The sequence below is a fragment of the Sander vitreus genome, chromosome 15 (assembly GCF_031162955.1).
Source record: "Sander vitreus isolate 19-12246 chromosome 15, sanVit1, whole genome shotgun sequence".
Classification (NCBI taxonomy): Eukaryota; Metazoa; Chordata; class Actinopteri; order Perciformes; family Percidae; genus Sander; species Sander vitreus.
In genome coordinates, this window is record NC_135869.1 from 15108005 (window position 1) to 15129413 (window position 21409).

The 21409-nt window shown below is 39.5% G+C and overlaps 2 protein-coding genes and 1 long non-coding RNA gene across 3 annotated transcripts; 1 reads left to right on the forward strand and 2 right to left on the reverse strand.

Moving 5' to 3' along the window:
- Positions 1 to 1415: 1415 nt before the first annotated feature.
- Positions 1416 to 10984, reverse strand: LOC144530030 (dynein axonemal assembly factor 8). The gene is made up of 26 exons (XM_078269432.1): positions 10964 to 10984; positions 10606 to 10848; positions 10382 to 10481; positions 10130 to 10241; positions 9815 to 10057; positions 9408 to 9726; positions 9134 to 9325; positions 8880 to 9020; positions 8594 to 8785; positions 8387 to 8497; positions 8151 to 8295; positions 7723 to 8002; positions 7127 to 7209; positions 6800 to 6954; positions 6285 to 6411; positions 5996 to 6127; positions 5744 to 5908; positions 5224 to 5526; positions 4976 to 5029; positions 4358 to 4521; positions 4123 to 4261; positions 3496 to 3590; positions 3287 to 3401; positions 2689 to 2897; positions 2498 to 2586; positions 1416 to 1428 (listed from the first exon to the last, which is right to left on the reverse strand). The coding sequence occupies exons 1-26, from the start codon at positions 10982 to 10984 to the stop codon at positions 1416 to 1418; spliced, it is 3942 nt and encodes a 1313-aa protein (XP_078125558.1).
- A 547-nt stretch (positions 10985 to 11531) lies between these two features.
- On the forward strand, positions 11532 to 21138 carry LOC144530358 (uncharacterized). The gene is made up of 3 exons (XR_013503100.1): positions 11532 to 11810; positions 18336 to 18378; positions 19460 to 21138. It is a non-coding gene; the product is annotated as an uncharacterized LOC144530358 (long non-coding RNA).
- On the reverse strand, positions 12725 to 14653 carry igfals (insulin-like growth factor binding protein, acid labile subunit). The gene has a single exon (XM_078269980.1). The coding sequence runs from the start codon at positions 14651 to 14653 to the stop codon at positions 12920 to 12922; it is 1734 nt and encodes a 577-aa protein (XP_078126106.1). The 3' UTR covers positions 12725 to 12919.
- Positions 21139 to 21409: the final 271 nt, after the last annotated feature.

The following is a 21409-nucleotide window of genomic DNA, read 5'->3' on the forward strand; positions in this document are numbered from 1 at the left end:
AGGTTGTAATTGACTGATAAATATCTATCTCAGTCTGTATTTGCCATTCCATTAAACAAAAAAACACAGCAATACTTAACCATTGAATACACAATTTTGATCTCAATTAGTCATTTGGCACCAGAAACTCTCAAAAAATGGTTTGTTAGGAAAAGCACCCAATAGAAAGAATCTTGTAAATGAACTGTAATAGATGTATCATTATGCTCTGCATTGAAATAGTTTCTATTTTGCATTATTGTTAGTTGTTGTGTTGTCTTTTTGTTTTTAATATTTTGAAAATGGAGCCTGAAGATTTATGCAATCTTGTACATGTAATGTATTATGTATGGAGCTGTTCAAATTAAGTAAATACTAGTACAACAGCTTTTGTTAAAAGTAAATCTGAATGTGGAACCATTTGTTCCATATACTTTAGAACATTTCAGTAGAAGTGTTATTTTAACATTGAAGCCCTGAAATATTGAATGTATTGTTCTAAATTAGATATTCAATGAATAGGTCACTGGATATTATGGAGCACAGTTAATTCATATTGATGTAGCATCTAGCTGTGAACTGCTATTCAATAAAATGTATTAGAACTAAAACAAATGCAAGTTTTCAAGTCTATTTGTCAGCATAATGAGGAAATATAAGGAAAGAAATGTATTTTTCTCAGGGTAATAAAGTGATTTAATAGAGAATGTGTTAAATCTGAGGAAACTGCATTTCATGCATTAATTTCTAAATGTCAGTGGGTTTAGACATTATTTATAGATTAAACTATATGTCCCTTATTTTGTGACAAATTCTGTCTATGTAGGAAATTCTTTACTGATAATCGTAGAAACTATTCTGTCAGTATATTGATATTTTTTGTGTTGTGAACACAAACATAGGTGCAAGTCTTAGAATAGTAGATTTTTCTTTTCTACATTGAGGATTGTGTATTTTCTGTAGTGTATTACTAGTTTGTTAACACTTGTTAAATTGTTACACTACAGTTATGCAATGGTTTACAGAGTTCACAAAATAATTTTTTTATCATCTTGAGAATTAAAATAATTTTTCATCTGAAATGTGTGAATACTTTTGGTCTCAAACACAACTTACAGAATAAAATTAAGAAAACAACTGATTTGTGGCTTAAAAAGTCAAGTGGACACCAGAGGAGGGGGGAGGTGATTTTTTTTTTTTAGGGGGGAACAAAACATTTATTATTTATTTATGACTTGGGAAAATAGGTTTATTATACAAAACAAGTCTTTCCGGAACAATTGAAATTACAAATTACATTTTTTCAGAACAGTTATATGAAAATGCCAACAGAAGTAGCATTACCTTTGGCATGCTTGTACTAGTGCATCCATTTAAACTTTATGGCACAACGGTTTGACAGCTCTCAGGAGACAAGGCGTCAAATAGGTAGCATATCAGCTGCTTGGCCTGGAGGGGAGAACACAACAAATGTATTCAAAGGGGACTTGTTGATCTATAAAACAATATTTTATGACAATACAACACATCTTAAAGGAACACGCCGACTTATTGGGACTTTAGCTTATTCACCGTAACCCCCAGAGTTAGATAAGTCCATACATACCCTTCTCATCTCTGTGCGTGTCGTAACTCTGTCTGACGGCCCCAACGCTAGCCTGGTTAGCACAGATCCTGGAGGTAACCGGCTCCATCTAGCCTACTGCTCCCAATAAGTGAAAAAATAACGCCAACATTTTCCTATTTACATGTTATAATTTGTATAGTCACAGCGTGTACAAATAACAAGATCACATGAGACACAGCCATCTTCTAACCGTATACAAACTGGGAACTATATTCTCAGAAAGGCGAAGCACTGCTACTCTCTGCTCCTCACCACGGGGCTTCTCAGGTGCTGCAAGCAAATCACTCCGCCCAAGTAGCACTGCTTCGCCTTTCTGAGAATATAGTTCCCAGTTTATATATGGTTAGAAGATGGCTGTGTCTCATGTGACCTTGTTATTTGTACACGCTGTGACTATACAAATCACAACATGTAAATAGGAACATGTTGGCGTTATTTTGTCACTTATTGTGAGCAGTAGGCTAGATGGAGCCGGTTACCTCAAGGATCTGTGCTAAGCTAGGCTAGCGGTGGGGGCATCAGACAGAGTTACGACACGCACAGAGATGAGAAGCGTATGTATGGACTTATCTAACTCTGGGGGTTACGGTGAATAAGCTAAAGTCCCAATAAGTCGGCGTGTTCCTTAACACATCAATACACCTTGGTGGTTCACATAAAGCAGCTAATGTTATTTTAATCTATTAAGAATAAATAAAGGCCTTAAAGAAAAACATGAATTATATTCATAATTTACCTCTTTTTGATTTTCTGGGTAGATAATAATTTCCCCCACTTTTTCGAGATCTGACCTCACCTTGTAAATGCTAGCGTAACAATGAAAGAAAAAGTTATTTACATATAAATATTCTACATGTATGCACAATAGGTTTGAGTTGTCTTTTTCCATACCTTCCAAGGATCATGTTAAAGCATGTCGCAATCGCTTTCCCTTGTAGAGCCATGATGAGACAGGGTGCCGTTGTGTAAAGATGAGCCATCTTTTAAGGAAACATGAGACCAGGGAAAATCAACTGCTGATTGCTCTGTTTATAAGACAGTGATAACTCTAAAGCAACTTATTTCAAAGACAGTCTTCTGACCCTTTCATCTCTTCTCGATGACATTTTCAGTGTGTCAGCGATATGTTTCCTCTGCTCATTATCCAGTATGCTCATCCTCCCTGCCACCAGATGGCAGCCTGACCTCAGCAGCTGCTCAAGCATGTCCAGCTGGGATGGCTCTTGGCTGAGAGGTGAAGCATTTAAGGGTATCAGCAGACAAGTTGTCTGCCAGACAGCACCGTGTATCTCTGGTACCAATAAACAAGCAAAACAGGACATTTATTTTCTTTACAAAGGTCATCTGGAACCGAGTCATATTTCAACATCCATTCCAGAGGAGTCCCTGCCAAAGTCACAATAAATGATTAAATAATTTGAAGGGACCCATGTTGCTTTAGTAAATGATTGAACCATGTAATGTTCAATGCTTTGACTTTAAAGTAAGTTCATTAATGACAACTGTTCCTGATTAACAGTCAGGAAAACGTGCATACATGAGTACACCACTAATGCAACCTGAATACAGGGCATAGCCTAGTTCTGCAGTTTACAGCATTGCTCTTAACAATCAATATAGTTAATATCGATACATATAATTGTCTGTTTATCAAAATAAAACCAGAAAAGTAGTCCAAACCTCCATTTGTTCCTGATACCATCGAAGGTGACGGACCGTCCTGGTCCACAGGGGCCAGTGTGCAGCTCTGTTTGCGCTCCACAGAGGCTAAAAGGTCTGAACGCATGCTGAGTATCTGAAACGAGAAACCAAGCACAAACACAGGATGTCTGTCTTTAATCAGTCAAAAGTGCAACCCAAGTCCTGAGTCCTGTGTGTGACATGCATACCTGCTCCTGTCTCATTGTGCTGGTCTCAGTACAGCAGAGCCCCTCTGGAAAAAGCCTCTTCACATCCTGAATTGCTTTCTGATATGATCCTGATGCTATAATCAGAATCAGAATCAAAATCAGAAAGGGTTTTATTGCAAAGTATGTTTTTTAACACATACAAGGAATTTGTTTTGGTGTTGTTGGTGCACGTCACACATTCTTTAGATTGAATATTAAACAATATAAGTATAGGTACAAACAATATAAGTATAAGTATATCTACACAGTATGTATTAAGTTAAAAATAAAGAATAAATAAAGATATAAATAAAAAATAAAGAGCATTACAGCAGAGACAGAACAGTGGCATGAAGGTGGAGTGTCAGGGTGGTTTCGGGGCCTTGTTAATAAGGTTAGTGGCGGAGGGGAAAAAGCTGTTCATGTGACATTGGTTACAGACATTTTAAACAAACAAAAAGGCAAGGCAAGTTTATTTGTATAGCACATTTCATTCACAAAGGCAATTCAAAGTGCTACATAATGCACCAGTAGTGTGGTATACATAGCAATTCAGTTCTTGAATGTGTATCCAGTATGCAGGACAGTGCACAGAACCATGGATGCCACTGGATAAATGAGCCATACCATAATATGTCCACAGGGATGAGTCATCTTGGCTCAGCACATCCAGCAGCCTCCTCACAGCATTCTCCCCCTGGAGGCAGAGAGCTAGTGAGGAGCCCGAGCACAAGTACTCTACATGGGCCTCCAAGTCTGTGGGATCCTGCACACAACAGTTAACACTGTATGAATGATCAAGGCTTAGGTTTTTGCATGAAAGGAAAGCTTATTTTTCAGACAGATAATCATTATCGGTTACACTTTCTGCAGGTAGTAGTGAGGTAGCATTGCTTTTGTCCAGGCTCACTACATGCAGGCCCACCAATGTGAGGCCAGTCAGCTGGAGTTTGTGGCCTATTTTAGCCAGAGAGTGAGTCCAGATTCCTGGCTTGAACAGGCACACAGTGAGCAGCATCTGTGGACCTGAACAGAAAGTTGAATGTTCAATATTATATGCACTGACACATTATAAAACACAACTCTCTAACCAAAAGATTTCTCTTTTGATGATCACATCAACAATGCACAGAAAGTCTAACTTCGACCACAGTGAAACATTAATATGATAATACAGTTTGCCACTATTATATACAAGCACAAGCTCAACAAAATATATTAGTGCCTCAGATTCATATTGAGAATGTATTATGTTTTGTGATGTGAAGACATACAGATCTTCTATACTGTATGTGCTGTCTTGAGCTTATGAGCCAGAAAACTGTGTGCGCGCAGAGTCAAAGAGAGTTTATCAGTTTAATTTCTCTTCTTTTATAGAATAAAAAAATGCTCCTCTGGCAAATTAGAATATAAAACTGCAATTGTGATGTGCTCTGTAGATGTTAGAAATCTACTTGTTAGGATGCTATTCAAGACAAACCTTTTATACTGCATTTTTGGGGCGGAAACTTCAGAACTGGGAGTACGCTGTGGTCTGTAGAGGATAGAAGTGGGTTGATGAGCCTTTTCCCGGCGTATACACACAAGACTATCCTCTTATTTCTCCTTAAATGTTGTGATAGGCTTCAATACTTCAAACTGTAGCATCCCTTAAGAGAATTGATTTTAGACTTGGTATCTAATTGCAAGTTGTATACAGCAGTACAGTACAGTATTCAACACACTTACCAGGAATCATCTCATGCTCAAAGAAGAAGAGGGAGGCTTGTCTGAAAGCCACTTCAGGTGTGGGTGACATCAGGACACTGAGGTTACCGGGGTAGTCGCGTGGTAGAAGCTTCCTCAGTGAAGAAAAAACATCCACCCGTCTAAGAGCACACACTAGGGCAGGAGAGGACATCAGATTCTCCAGGCTGTCTTTACAGAGCTGCTCTCCCACCTCGTATGGACTCAGTTCCTGAGCCTGAAGTCGAGTCAATGCAGGCAGCCACTTCAGGCCAAGCAGCTTGAATCCTGCATGTCGGACATCACCTTCAATATCAATAAAAAAAATTTAAAAAAAAGGAGAGGTAAGTTGAGAGAATTCTGATAACAATATTCACTCACATCCTCACTAATCTGTTCATTCATTTAATTAAGTGCTATGTGTATTTGACAGTGTATTTTGTTTCTGTTTGTTTACTGCCACTTCCAGTTCCAAAACCAAAGACAGGCTGTGCTTTCACAAATGCAGTTGAACTTCACCCACCTTGTGGCCCTTCTGCCAGCACTCTGTGTAGGAGGTTCAGGCCTTGGCTCATGTACTTCCCACACAAGGTCAAAATTGCCACCTGTTCCATGTCAGAGTTGAATGAACACTTCTTATGGGACAGGATCACCCTGGAAGGATCTGGCACTGCCCGCATACACTTAACTAAAAAGAAAATATACAGAAGAAACGTAAAGGGAAAGAGCAGAGGAGCATCGGCTACTTTACTGACACTGAACACACGGTGCTTACCAAAGCTATGGAACAGGTTACTGCTGTAAGGCACAGTGTGGAAGCAGAAGCTTGGCTCTACTGTGTTAACACCATCAAGTCTGGAGTGGATGCAACCCAGAAGCTTTTGTGCCTTAAATTCTCTCATTAGGGCTGAAACAATGTAACAATGTAAAACTGCAAAGTTATTTCATTGTCAAAGAAACTTTGTAATGCAGACTTTTCACATTATTGCACCAGAATGTTTATTTTTGATATAATTTATAGAAATAAATTCTGGTGTAGATATAATTCGAGATGGAATTCAGACCTGCTGGCAGACTAACACTGTGGTGCACTGCATTCTCTCTCCTCAGTAACAACAACAGACAGTGAGAGGGCAGCTCCAGCAGACCCTGATCCTGGCTCACAGAATGTGGACTACAGAACACAAGGGCCTAAAGAAAACATACACAGGTGTCAAGACTGATAAAAGAAAATACAGGAGAGGAGAAATTTGTGTTTCCCTAGACCCAAACAGCTTGGAAATTGGCCCAAAGTTAGAGGTGCATTTCCTGCAAAGATGACAATTACAGCCAAATGTTCCATTATGACAGAAATGTCTTTTTTAATGTAATTCCTGGATATCAACACCAGCTCCAATGTCTTATAACCAAAATTCATTCTCCTTTCCACCTCTACATATGTATCCAGTAAATAGTAAAATTCCCTACAAAGCAAATAGTATATAATATCAAATATTTGATCAATAATTGACTTTTGTTATTAGGTTCAATAAACTAATGTCTTTCTATTCTACACACAACTCATATCTTGCAGTTCTACCTGCTGGTTGGAGAGTCCAATGACTGCAGCTTTATTGCTCTGAAGCTGCAGGCTCCGCAGCCCTCGCAGACTGAAGCCTCTGCGTTCACAAACAGCCAGCACATGGCTGTAGCAACATGGAGGCACAGCAGGCGACACCACGAGGAGTAAGTCAGCTATGCGGGGTGAGAGAAGGATTAGTGGCCCCACTCAAATAATAATCTTTGGTCCTTGCTGCAAACAAAATTTCCCTCAGGACAGCAAAGACGAAAGTTGAAAATGAAATGTAGAGAGAAGCCAGTTTTCCCCCTTGTGACAGTTTTGGCTCCTTGTTCAGTTTTGCGGTACCTTTTGTTGTAGCACACAGAAAGGAAGGTGATCTTCTGAAATTGAACAGGCTGCCTCCGACTCTGTCATCTGAAGGTGCAACTCTGCAAACAAAAGAGAGGGTGACTGATTATAACACTAATAGAACAAAAAACAGTGCCACAGTAATAAAGGGACTATGCTTTAGTATGCACTAAGTAAACCTTCTTGACTTTAAGCGATCGCAGTTATAGAATATCTTAAGTCTCTAAGATCTGACTGCAAAAGTCACTTAGCAGGTTTAATCAAAACTATAAAAATGTCAATTGTAAGAGTTGCACAGTATTTTTTCAATTGCTTATATATTAGTGAAATTTAGCTTATTGGAAGGTGTCAGTTTTTCTTAGGACATGAAGATTTAACTTTACAGTTCTTTTGAAAAAACAAACAATATTTCAGAGCAATTTCAGTCAATCCACAGTTAATAATGAAATACCGTAGCTAACCCTGATAAGGCCATTCCCCCTTTATTTTTTCAAATCCATCCCACATTTGGTCAAAAAAGTCTAACGATAAATTGAGAAATAATTTAAAAAAAATAACGTATACATGATGTAAAGAATATCCCATTGTCACACCTGTTGTGATTCTGTGTATTTCCTCCTGGAAGTCTTCCTGAAAACCACACGCACAGCTCCCTGTGGACTTGACTGGCCAGTCGAGTGGAGTAGAAGAGTGGAGGTTCTTGACCTCTGCAGTGGAGAGGGTTAAGAGAAGTTGGATCTGTCTTTCTGGGCAGCAGAGGATCTAAGGAACTAGTTAAATCTTTCAACACTGTGTGGGCTTGAAGGCCCCGAACAGCAAGGGCAAGAACAGGCTGGCAGGTCTCATCAGTTCTCTGGATAACTGGTACAGCACCTATAAATCAGGGGGGAGAGTTTTTATTCAATAAGGACACTGACAAAGGCCCAAGGCCACAGTTGGATCCAGGATGCACACCAGATCAATGAGCCAGAAGAACAGTTATTAAGTATTTTATGACCAGGTGGCTTTAGTTATGTCCTACCAGCACTGTCACTCAGGGACCCCTGTGGTGGATAAAGGAGCCGCAGACCACACACATCGAGTCCTGAGTCGAGAATAAGCTGGAGGGTGTAGTGTGTTTTGAGGGGATGTAGGAGGAAAGCTTTGCATCCCAGAGCAACTGATACCTGCAACAAAAACGAGGTGAGGAATCAGTTATTCCACTTTTACTGCTTTGCCTCTGAAAAGGCACACAATTTTCAAGGACAACATGCTCACCTCCGTGTGCAGCTCTTGTGTGGTCTCTCTCCCCAAAACACAAACACGCTCCTGAGTCTCCACAGTCTGCCAGTAAAACCCTGGACTGAGACCAAATATCCTATCTATAACCTGAAATACAAAGCCAAGGGAACAGAATACAGTCAACAGAATGCAAAATCAGTGCTTAAAAACGTATATGAAATCACACTCTCTGAAGCAAACCACCTTTTTGTTGGAGGTAGTGGAGATGAAACCATTTAAACAGGAAGAGGGCAGATGGATGGGTGAGGCATAGGCTTGTTGGTCCAGCAAGCTTTTGAGCTGAGGTAGCCAGTGGGCGATTACAGTGAGTGAGGTCTCAGAGAGGAACTTGCAGACATGGTTATAGAAAGGTGCATGGATGTCTATATCCCTTTTCTACAAAACCAACAAAAAGAAGAACAGCGTCAGCACAGACATTGTAAAGCCTACAGAGTGTTTTTTTGTTGTTGTTGCTTTTTTTGCTATTCACCCTTGGTGTATAAGAGTGATGAGCCACAGCTAAAACATGCAAAGCAAGTCCACCCTCTGTCCACAGCTGCTGAAGTCCTGCAACCCAGAATGGGACCTGTGCACCAACCTCGTCTTCATTATGGCCTGGGTCTAGGCCAACCTAATTCACACGAATGAACAAGGATATGACCCTTACATGGTGAAACATAAACTCAGCTTTGTGAATGACAAATGTTGGCACACATTAGGAGAGAGAAGCCACTGCTCACTAACCAAAGACAAAAACCAAGCCACTAAAGTGTTGTAGATGTCTGATTTGGTTGCAGCTGGATCCAGATGTTTTTTCCTCCCATGAGCTTTTGCTTCAACCATGCCAGGACTGGAGAGGTTGACGGTCAGTAGCATACACCCCTTACTTTCAATATTTGCTGGTAGCGTACTGATTGACTGTAGATGAGATGCTTCCTAAAAAACAAGTCATTGTAAGTGTAGGTCTTTTTTCTTTTCTTTTTTAAGTACTGTAAATTTGAAGGTTTGTGTCACTTACACAATCATAAAGAACATCAGTCCTTTCAGCAGCTGGCTGCTTCTGGTTGACAGATTTGTGTGGACGATGTATTTGTAGTTGTTTGAAAATCTGCTGGTGTTGTTCATGTTGTAATGTCTGCTTAACTTGTTGTTGGTCACTAACAAAAGCATTGCCGTGGTTAAAATACTCTAGAGGCTGGGGTAACTTCTCTTTCAGTTCTTCTGCTTCATTTCCTGGCACTGAATAGGGAGGATCTGTATATGTATTGGGATATTTATTCCCATTTCTATTCATCTCCCTGATTTTCTGAAGCAACATACTCTTGCCAGTCACTTCCCTGGAAGCAGAGAAAAAAACACTATGAACTGAAACAAAATGTGCATGACTGAAGCATGACAAATGTTTCTAATGCAGGATATATTTACCTGTCCCCCATCCGTGATTCAGCATGCACTTTGAGATTGGGTTTCTTTGCATGTGGTGTTTCCTGGTGAGTGTTAAGTTTGGCTGGTGACTTTGACTCTGATGTAAGATTTGGGGATGTTCTTGGTGGTTTTATTGAAGGATCAGGGCAACGCAGGTCAATATAAACAGTGGGACATTCCTGGTTGCTCAGCTGCAGCTCTGCTTCCATCATCTCCGATGATTTGTTGCACACATTATTCTGTCTGCATGAAACAGGTGATTATTATCATAATCTTATACATTTGGATCACAAAACCAGAGCAGTGCTTTCTTACCTGATGTGGTTTGGTGTTTTCACAGTCTCTGGCAGATACTTAGATGACTGGCTCTGACAGAAAGTAACTAGTCTCTCCATTATATTTCCCTGGGATCTGTCCTTGTCACCATCTATGAACAAAAATTGGGTTGAACTTATACCACAAGATAATAAATTCATAATGTAAATGGAATACATAACCCCCCCATAATCATCCATAAACCCTTAATTGTTCGCTATAGCTACAGGGGTGCGTGTTAAACTTACTTACCTGCATGTGTTTTTGAAGGTTCAACTGACACACGTCGCAAAGGCAGCCCGTCCTCTTTCAGATTTTGGAGGACATCATCCAAATCCCACTGGTCAAGCCTCTGAATGTTAGTGTGTAACAAAACCAGTATTTTTTACAAGAAGGTATAACAACTAGAGAATATCTAACTGCATTAACCATAACCATAAGATTATTCCTAACCATTTTTACTTTCCCAAACTCACCGCAAATGAGAGAACAGTAAAACCCATATCAGATTTTGTGCTGTCCACATTTGGTTTTACAGAGACATCCAGCTTGGCTCTGTTCAACTCCACAATAACTCTCTCACAAGAAGCTGCGTCTTCAGCATCTTCTGAGTGTTTTGTACCCCACAGAGTTGCTTTAGTGCCTTCCACAATTTCATCATCATCCAACTTCATACTCTCTTCTGACCAGCATGTCTGAGCTACAGGTTTCAACAGCTCCTGATTATAAACGCATGCACACAAAACAAATATCAACGATTACCAGTCATGTTTGTTCGGTGGTCCTGAAATTACTACGATTAACACTCATGAAACTATACAGTAATTAACTAACCTCTAGTTCATCATCATCCATTGAAAAAATGTCAAAGTCTTCAGGGACCTTCAGGGAAAGACCAGCTGGTCTTTGATATATGGCGACAATCTCTTCATTCTCAGACTGTAACGTTAAGAGGAACCATTATTTTTGGTGTTATTTGCAGTTGTAAATGAAGTTATAGCAAATGTTTTTTGTCAGTTAGCGTTAGTTAGCTAGCAGACGTTAGCACATTTTTAGGAAGAAAAAAAAACATACTGATGAAGAGTCGAAGTCGATTGTCGGTATATGTGGTTTCACCTTCTCTAGAATCGAATCCCAACACGACGAATGATTTAGGTCCATTACTAGCGCTAAAATAAAGGTGTTTTATGTAGCTAAGGTTACCGTTTATGTGCCGCAGTTCATTATTTGTGACTCCTGGTTACCATTGGCAACGAAAAGCTTCTCCATGGACGTGTGTTCTCTTAATACATCCATGGTGCTTCGTCAACAATGTTGCCTTCAGGTGCTGTCAGAAATATTGCAACTAACTAACTAACTTAACCCGCATAAGAAAAACACAGGAAAATGTTTGACACCTAAACAGACGATTAGCCTACATTACAGGCTTCTGGTGTAACGTTAACTTTTCATTATATGTTGGATTTAGGTAACGAGTCTGCACTCTGCACCAGTCTATGGTCTGCACAAATATAGTAGACATCAGTAAATATTTATGCCATATGCACATTGTAGTCTGGCTTATTGAAAGGCGATTTGATTTATCTAGTGCTAAAAGAAATGACGCTAGCTAAGTGCTCTCGGCAAGCTAGCTGGCTAGCTAGCTATAGTGCTATCTTTTGAGCCATCTGTTTCTATCCAGGTAGGCCTACATATTTTCATGGCATTGTATTTGTTTTATCAATCTGTCAAACTTTGCCTTTCTGCTAATTCATGTGAGACATATATGTGCTGCGTATGCATTAGGTCAGTGGCGTTACTGGCTAAACTGGTGTGTTAAACTAGTTATGTGGGTACATGGAGAGAGGAAAAATTAAGAAAGTGAAGGCACACACGTTTTAAAACATTTATTGCGCTTTTAAGGCAATTTCCCAACGTTTTTTAAAGTGACAAACGGACATTTACTACTAATGTTACACCAAGTAATGCACACATCTTGAAGACCTTTTAGTGTCTGAACTGTAACGTTATTTGTTCAACCATCATACTCAATGATTAACTTAATTGGGATAGGGTTAAAATTAACATTTAATCAAACGCCATTTCAGTTTTGTTGCACTCAGTTTTTTTAGCCCGCTATCTCCATTTTTATTGTCCTAAAGGACACAAATTACCAAGGCATGTTCAACAGCATAAAGAGAGGTCCGAGATATATTAAAATGTATTAAATATTTTAAAAAAATCCATCAAAATGCATCTCATTTAAAGCTATCTATTTTGTTTTATAACTCTTGCAAACATGTTTCCATGTCAAGCAACATCCCCTGGTAACCTGATCCCAAAGTGGTAGAACTCAGGTCTATACAATCCATTTTACTCTCCAATGCCAATATAAACCAAATTATTTCAAAGCATTTGAAGTGAATTAAGGGAAATAACATAAAATTCTCCCTTTTCTTGAGAGAGGTGACAATTTACCAAATGTAGTTGCATTTTCCCACAATTAGACATTAACTATTAACTTATAACTGAAAAGTTAAAGCAAAATACATTGTTGGTTTGTCTTTTCATTTAAAGAAATTCATAGCATTCCTTAAATATTTTTGAACGATTTTATCTAAAGGCAACACATGACAACCATTTATTTGTAGATAGTAAATGTTATGCATGTTGTGTTATATGTAAGAGCCTGAATCATGTATTAGTATTACAATTAAAATATTGAAATCAGAAATTCAATTAATGCACTTTTTTTTTTAAATACTACAGATAACACCAACCACTTTTCTAAACAGATCTGTGCATGTTTGTCTAGCAGCTTTGGAAGTGCTCACTGTCAATATCCCGCAGGTCCTGACCAGCTAGACGTGGTGGGCTGGTGCATGTAATGTTGTTGTATATGGTGATAGTTGTGTCAGGCTCTTCACCTTCTGCGTGAGTCTCCACTTGCCGAGGTATCACCAACGGATTCCTCAAGCTGTAATTTCTGAGTGGGAGGGCACTGCAATCACATTTCCACCGGTTCCCAGACAGCAAAAGTTTTTCCATACTCTCTGGAAAATCAGGAACCATGCTTGTCAAAGTATTAGCTCTCAGGTCCAGATAGCGCAGCTTTGGGAGTAGTTGCTTTGTGCCATTCTGCAAAAAATCTCGACATTCATTGTTGGACAACAGCAAGTACTCCAAATTCTTTAGGCCGGTGAATGTATGGGTTGTGAAAACCTCCAACTTGTTGAAACTCAAGTCCAATCCCAATAGGCCCACGAGGTCCACAAAGCTCTGGCGTTCCACCACAGAGATGTTGTTGTGCTGCAAGAAAAGCCTCCGTAAACCAGAAAGTCCAATGAAAGCTTGAGTTGTGACCCTTGCTAGGCAACCTCTGTCCAGATGAAGGCTGTGAAGCTTTGACAGACCTTTGAACATTTGGTCTGGCAGACTTTGGAAGCAGCTTCCAGACAGGTTAATGACAGCCACATGAGAGAGCCCAGTGAAACTACCAACTTGTGCCTCCTGCACTTGGTTGTGCTCCAGCTCTAGGACCTCCAGGTGACCAAGCCCTTCAAAGATCCTTTCCCCCAGCGCTCGGATTCTGTTGTAGCTGAGTCGTAGCTCTTCTAAATACTGCAGATCACGGAAAGTCCTGGGCCTAATTCCAGTGATTGAGTTGTTGGAAAGACGCAGTACATGAAGACTGTGCAGGCCCAAAAACGTGTCGTCATGGAGAGAAGTCAGTCTGTTGTTTGTGAGATCCATCCATCTTAGTGACTTCATGCCAAAGAAGGCCCTGGGTACCACTGTCACGATCTGATTCTGGGCCAGGTAAAGCTTTTGCAGTTTAGTGAGTTTAACAAACACATTAGCTTTGATGACCTTGATGTGATTTCCAGTCAGATCTAACTCTTTAAGCTCAGCAAGATTTTGGAAAAGCTGTGGCTGCAAGTACGCGAGTCTATTCCCTGCTAGAACGAGCTCCCGTAGACCGTGCAGGTCATGGAAAACTGTCTCAGGTAAAACTGCTAATGAGTTCCACCCTAGGTTGAGAAGCCACATGTGTGAGAGTCCTGCAAACAGTCTTTCTTCAATACGAGTTAGTTGGTTGTTATGCAGACTAACTGAAGCAAGGTTAGGTGTATTGAGGAAGATTGTAGCTGGTAACACCCGGATGTGATTTCGCTCAAGGTGAATGTGTGCTAGCGACCTAAGTCCTTTGAAAGCCTGAGGGTCAAGTGTCACCACCTCGCCACTCTGCAGATTCAAAAAATCCAGGTTAGAAAGATCCTTAAAAGACGCCGCTGGGATGGAGGTGAACAGGTTGCCATCCAGCCATAGAGAATGAGTGGATGGGGGCATGTCAGAGGGGACTTGCGTAAGGTTACGAGCACTGCAGTACATGTTAAGCTCCAAGCTGTAGTCATCATGCAGACAGGTGCATCCCTTAGAACATGGAATAGGCTCTTCGGCCACTTTCTCTCCAGCTGTGTCAGGGTCTGGCAACACCAGTGATGTTCCCAGTACCCACAACACCAACAGCACAATGGTTTGCATACTAACCGCTGTGGATAGAATATAAACATCAAAATATAAATACTCAGTAAATTCACAACAGAAATAAATTTAACAGTTTAAATTATAAATGTTTTAATGCTGTAAGGCCTATACTATATTGCTTACCTTAAATATGAGAGGTCTTGGCGGACAGGCTGTGAAACACTGATACTGACACTGACAATGACTGAACCTTGTGCAATTGTTTGTATGCTGAATGAAATGTCTGCCAAGCCCCCCAGAGCCTTTTTAAAGTCGGCTGTACAATTAACCCATTAATGTCCATTAGACTTGTGCTGAATGTTGTTAGTCATTTTTCATGTACTGACGTTTTTTTTCCAGAGGTTCCTATTTTGTTTTCCACCAACATCAACTTTGATCATTTTAATGCAATGATACCATGTCCTTAATCGTTGTACTGTTATAAAGTCTGTAAAATGAGAATATACTTTCCATTGCCTCAGTAAGGTGTTAACCATACTTAATGAAGATTCTAAGAATAATATGTGCATGTATGTGTACCTCAATTGTTCTTGACATATGTGATAAGTGGCCTTTGGTGTTTACTAAAGTCAGGGTTGTGTCACTGAGTGCATTTGCTATAGATTTTAACTGAGACAGGTAAAGAGATTAGATGAACCCAGTGCACTAGACCTTTGACTGAATTTAAGACTTTTTCTGTTTTCTTCTCTTTTCTTTACCTTTTAACAAGTGCATCTGAGGCAAAATTGTATTTCACTTGTTACCTCGAACTTGGAAGTGTATACCTCCTATTAAATATTGTTGGAGATTTAACCATTCCCCTGCCATACATATTTGTTACATTTTGATAAAACCAACTGTACGCACCTTTCTGCACAATGACAGCTGTATGTAAGGGACTTCATAAAAAACAGTGCCGTTTCTGTTTCATACACGTATTTGGCAGTGCATGAGGTCAGTTCCACTAGTCCATTTCCTAATCACATCTATGATTGCAATGACTAACTTTCTGTTTACCCTTTTTCTTGGTATCTGGGTTCTTTTAGACAACCATGAACTGGTCATGCTCTAAAGGACAACCAAATCCAGATAACACTGGGTGCTTGCACATGAATTTCATTGCTTGACTTGCTAACACTGGATTCATAACACTATTTAAAGAAAATATATCATGTTGAACATATCCTGTTAGTTTGTAATGTCTGTCACTCAAATCCGATCCTCCAATCCAGTGAATAAGTAGGCAAAATGTAATCCGGTAGGCAGCATACGTGCAACCTTACCTCATGTACAGTAGTTGCCTAAGGTACACTCACTAGATTTACTGGAAATCTCTTTCTAATTACTTTGTTTTTATATAAAAAGTGATGGTTATAGATCCCATCAGTGTTAAAGTTTAAATCTAAAATTCTATATTTGTAGCTGCGTAAGTCATGTTTAATTAAATTAATTTATATTCAATAATAAATGTGGCATAAATTTGGACAGTACAGTGATTCTCAAATATCCTCTGTATTCCATTAGCATTCATTTGAATATTTTTGTGATTAAACACATTTATGATGAAAAATAAATACATACATCATACATCATATTTATTTTTAATGGCATGTGAATAGTGAAATAGTATAGTAAAATGTGTCCTTACTGAAACCTTTTTTAATATGCACATGTCCTACCAACCACTGCAACCAGTCAATCTCCATTTCACTGTTCCTGAAGAAAATTGTGATGTACAAAATTCTGAGGAAATGGAGGACACTAATGCGTTCTAATTTGTATTTCTCTTGCCAGTAGAGAGCACTGCTGGTCTGTTGTCCCATTTAGGCCCAGAAGCTTGGTATGCTCTTTACCTTCTAAAGGAATCACTTTGTTTAATGCTAAATGAGAGTATAACCAGCAGTAATAAGCAGATGATTTTAAACATAGATCATATTCTGAGTTCAATATTGTTGAGCTGCTGCTCTCATATTTCTTGATGTTTTGGGCAATGCATATACCGATATATAAAATATAAAATAATTTAACGAATAGGGAAATAAAACACAGCAGTTTTTACTGCTGCTTCCGTCAAACAATTGTCATACCGAATGGCTGCCATAGTGAGTTATTTCATGATTGTTGCTCCTCTGACAAACACCTCTAATTGGCTCATTCCCTGGCACTCAATCAGACACAAAGGCTTCCAGGTTTGTCAGTTGCTGTTGGCTCCCTGAGTGGAGGAGAAGAGTCTTAATAGTGAGCAGCAGAGCCTGCTGCTGTGCCTGTAAATGTTTGACTTGGCTGAGCCTTGCTTCTGGATGGATAATTTTCTCAAATAATTCTGGATACATTTGTGCTTCCTCAGCAGTGAAGAACAGGCCTTAAAGGCATGATGTCAATCTAAATTGGATGGAGGCGTGCTGATCAGTGTAAAAACCCATCATGACGTCTCCTTCGCTCTACTGCTCTGCAATTGTCAAGAGAACTATTGACAGTAAATGCCAAGGAAGCCTAGTACAAACTTTTAGAATCCATTAAAACATAAACTGTACATAATGGGTCTCCAGATTAATGCGGTTGCTGCTGTTAGGTGTGATTAAACCTGTAGTATGCAATTTATTTATGGCATTGTTGGGCAAACAAATCCATATTATTCTTTCAGCATATGGTAATTCAAGTGTTGTGAGAGAAAATGAGACTTTTGCGTCTCGTCTTAGCTCTGTTTTCAGGCTTTAGATAATCTAGCCGTGACGGAAGACTGTGGACAGTCACATGTCATTTCAGAGAGAGAGAGCGTTCCTATTGGCTGTGCGCATGCATTGCCTGTAGAGCAGGAGAGGAAGAGTTCTCACTCGAATTCTGGCATTTTTTTGCATTCTACCCACTGCAGTTTTTAATCACCTACTGCATCTCTTTTGTGTTGAAAGACATGTTATCGTTATTCGCCAAGGAAATTGGTCTCACAGCCAGGTAAAGCACGTGACAAATACATAAAGCATAATAATAATAACCCTGCAACAAGTGTATGACATATAATGCTAACAAACAAACAAGCAAATGGGTGGATGTTAAAATTTGTCAGTTGACCTATTAAAAGTAGGCTTTCATCACTCAGACATTATCACCTTTATTTTGTTTGTTTTGAGTGTTTGTCTAGGCTGCTATCCAAGTGCAGTTTACGATCAGAGCTGATTCTCCTTTGAAACCATACAACTTTTCCAGTTAGCCTTGTCAGACATGAGTCTCATGACTGAGATAAACCATTATTAAAAAGATCCATTGAGGTATTACCTATGTATTTTAAGGATAGGCAGCCAAACACCACAGTAAGTCACTAAGTGAATATCAGATAAGAAAATAAAAGCCACAAGCTGTATGCAGCAAACTGAACGTCGGGATGAACTAGGTCCTTAGTTGACAAAACCATAAAGCAACAGATTACCCCTCCTGGGCTGGCGCACTGGGCGTCTGGATGTGCATAATGTTTGACCCTCCTGGTGGTCTTATCTGTTGCACATAACATGGTTCATAGTGGTGCATACAGCCACAGGGGACAGCTGAAGGAAGTTATTTTCTTTTCCCTGCTTTGTTTAACCATAACCCTGTCTTAGTGAGATGTGTGGGGCCTATTAAGGGATGGAGCTCTTTTCTCATTATATCTGCTATTACCCAAGTGGAGACGCTTAATTGATTTAAGTTGATTTCTTTGTCTTTACAGCTTAAAGTGAGAACAGTCAAGCTTCCACAATCACGTTGAGCAGGTAAGTTGGACAGGTTCAATTTGAATGTTTTCTTGTCTCACATACACCGACTTTACTTTGTATTGAATGGCAGGCTCAGTCAACACTGCCATCCACTGGCAGATTGTTGGACTGTTTCACCTTCACACTAATTTAAAAAAGAGAAACCTGTCTTGGTTGAGAAAGACTGATTTAAAACAGGGTTGTCCAGTGTCCTTTCACCCATCGAGGTGATGGTGGTTCAGCGCTGCTCTGAACCCTTCTGCTCAGCCCTTTGACAGCCAAAGACCCTGACACCCCTGCAGTGGCTATTAATAATGCTCAGAGCTCCCAGTCAACTCGCTGCTTTTCTAGGAGGAGAGAGAATCCGTCGGCTTTGTCTCGATAACTGGGATGTGCAGGAACTCAGCCACTGTTTCTTAAATTGGTTGTGATCATTGTGACCAGAGCAAATCACTGCAGCTGATGACCCAATTAGGCATTTTGAATTTCAGTTAAATAAGTTCACTTTCGTCGCATAAATTGCAGATTTCCGCGCAAAATATGCGGGGCTTGCATGATTTCATAATCCCCGCATTTTCGTTGCAAAAAAGTCACATATATCTTAGCAGAAAGTTGAAAAATGTTGCGTTTACTTCACACAAGAGCAGCCATTTTCCCCTGTTGCTATGGGAACGTTATGAAGTGACGTAATTACGCGACGTGAACACCATCGAAAAGCTGCAAACCCCGCAATGAAGCCATGATGAAACTGCAGTTTTTGCAAGTTCCCGCAATTTCATCGCATAAAATTACATAAATATCCCGCATATTCCATCGCATTTTTTAAGAAAACGTGCTGCATAATAAAGGATTTTTGCCCGCAACAATCACAAAAAAACTCAAAATTCAGCCATTTTGTAGGATATACAGTATATACGCGTATATTAGGTGTTTTCTATCCATTCTATAAAACACCCTGATTAAGGCTCTGTGAAATGTTTTCTTTAAGTGGATAGTGACCATATTTTGTTGACAGTCAAAGGAAAATCTTTTTCCTTATTTAGCTTAATTCAACCTCTATGGAAACACATTTTTTTCTCTATCGTCCTGTCCTGTGAAGGTGTGCCCAGCAGATTCACCAACATGGATGAAACGTTTGACTTTGGTGAATACCCTTGAACTCACCCAGACAATATCTGCTTCTAAGGCCTGGAAGAGGACAGGTAAGAGGCACTTCATGCACTCAAACAAACACCAAAGTCCATCTGAATTAGCTGCCAGGCTTTGAATCAAGGAGGAGACCTGGATTCCATTGAGAGAGAGAGAGAGAGAGAGAGAGAGAAAGAAATGCAGCTGATGAATCCCAGGAGAAACATAGAAAATCCATAGCCTCTTTTAGGACTCTCATTCATTTAATCATGTCACATGGCCTTAGCATGACAAGCAATCATTTTAATTGAAGAACACAAATAGTGTTTTTTTATTTATTCTAGTCTATTCTGTACTTTTCGATTCAGTTTCTTTTTTTATATATATCATTGTGTGAGAAAATGGTTGCCCTAAAAAAAGGCTGATAAGTACAAGGCTCCATTCTTATGTTGATGATGCTTTTTTTAATAGTGCTGTGTATAGATGCCTTGCACTTCACCCGAGTGCCATTTTGAAAGGTGAGTATTTCATTTCCCTGTGCAGCTGTGTCCAAGTGAAGGAGCGATCCAGTTTTGGAGGAAGTGTCATCCGCATCGTCATATATCTGGGCCAAACAGGAAATGCATATATACATATTAACAGGCTCAGCTGAGGCAAAGTCAGTAAAGCTTCTGTCAAAGCCTGATGACATATGGCATTGTGTAATATGAGGTGTCAAGCTAGTATGCCTATTTGCCATGATGCAGAAGTTTTGAATACATGGTTTGAAAGTAGAGCAAATCCTGGTGTTGCAGCTTAGTTGGCAGCAGTTGTAGCTTGAGTCGCATGTAAAATGTAGCCACAGACCTGATGTTGTCTATTTTCTCTTCTTTTATTTTATAAATATGCTCATTCTGCATATCAGATAGTCATGAACCCTAAATCCAGGAGTGACTGCTTGTCTTCTAGCTGTGCATATTTTGTATGTTTAGAAATCTTGAATCACTCCTTGATATCAGGAAACGGCTCCCTAAATCACACCCAAACATATTTTTTACTCAGCCACTGCACATGAGAGTGGACCAGCATGTTGGTGCGCTTTATATGAGTTCTTCAAATGAGTGCGAAATAGCCACTTTTTAAGACTTTTTTGTGACCCTTCAAACTAACTTTATCCCTTTTGTGGCTTTTCAATGGAAGGAAGTGTTAGCTGTGTCCTTTTTTTGTGTCCCTTTTTGTCCTCATACACTGAAAATGCATAACTAATGGTAAAATTATAGAAAGTTTGAAAACTCAGCCACATCTACCATATCAGTGGACTCATCAAACTGGAATAAGAAACACACACGTGGCACTATCCTTCAGTTGAGCCGTTACTTCTCATTTCTTTTATTTCTTGCAATCCCCAAACCTAGATATCGCAAATATATGACAAAGAAATTATTATTTTTCCCATTCCTTGAGGAAATGTTATGCTTTTTCTCAAAGCTCATTTTGGTTTTAAAATCCACATAACAAATGCTAAATTAGGCTTGGCCATACTAGGCATGTTAGCTAACACATTCTCCTCTTTTAATGTGCACTTATGTCATACTGCTGACAGCTTCTGGGTTTGAATTTCCACTTGCAATTGTCTTGATCGCAAGGTCTATGTGCAAATATTAAAATGGCTCCTAATTTTGTGCATTGTGTCTTAAACTATATTTTAGCATTACAGCATTTCTTTGGTGAAGAATGAGTGCATTCACCACACTTTACAAGTTCCCAAAAATCTAGTGTTTCACTCCATGTCAGCTTCCTGCCTAATTTATCCAGGTCAATTCTGCCCCCTAACCATTTCATCCACAATGTACCGTGATCTGTTCTTGTGGAAGAACAGGACACTGACTATTGAGGGAAACTGCCAGCACAAAGCACCTTTCAATCAAATTTTCAGACGTTT

Coding starts and splice junctions, on each gene's coding strand:
- igfals (XM_078269980.1), bottom strand. CDS start 14,653: ATGCAAACCATTGTGCTGTTGGTGTTGTGGGTACTGGGAACATCACTG.
- LOC144530030 (XM_078269432.1), bottom strand. CDS start 10,984: ATGGATGATGATGAACTAGAG. Junction 8,003..8,150: donor GTCCCTGAGTGACAGTGCTG/GTAGGACATAAC, acceptor CCTGATTTATAG/GTGCTGTACCAGTTATCCAG. Junction 3,591..4,122: donor ATCCCTGTGGACATATTATG/GTATGGCTCATT, acceptor TTCTGATTATAG/CATCAGGATCATATCAGAAA.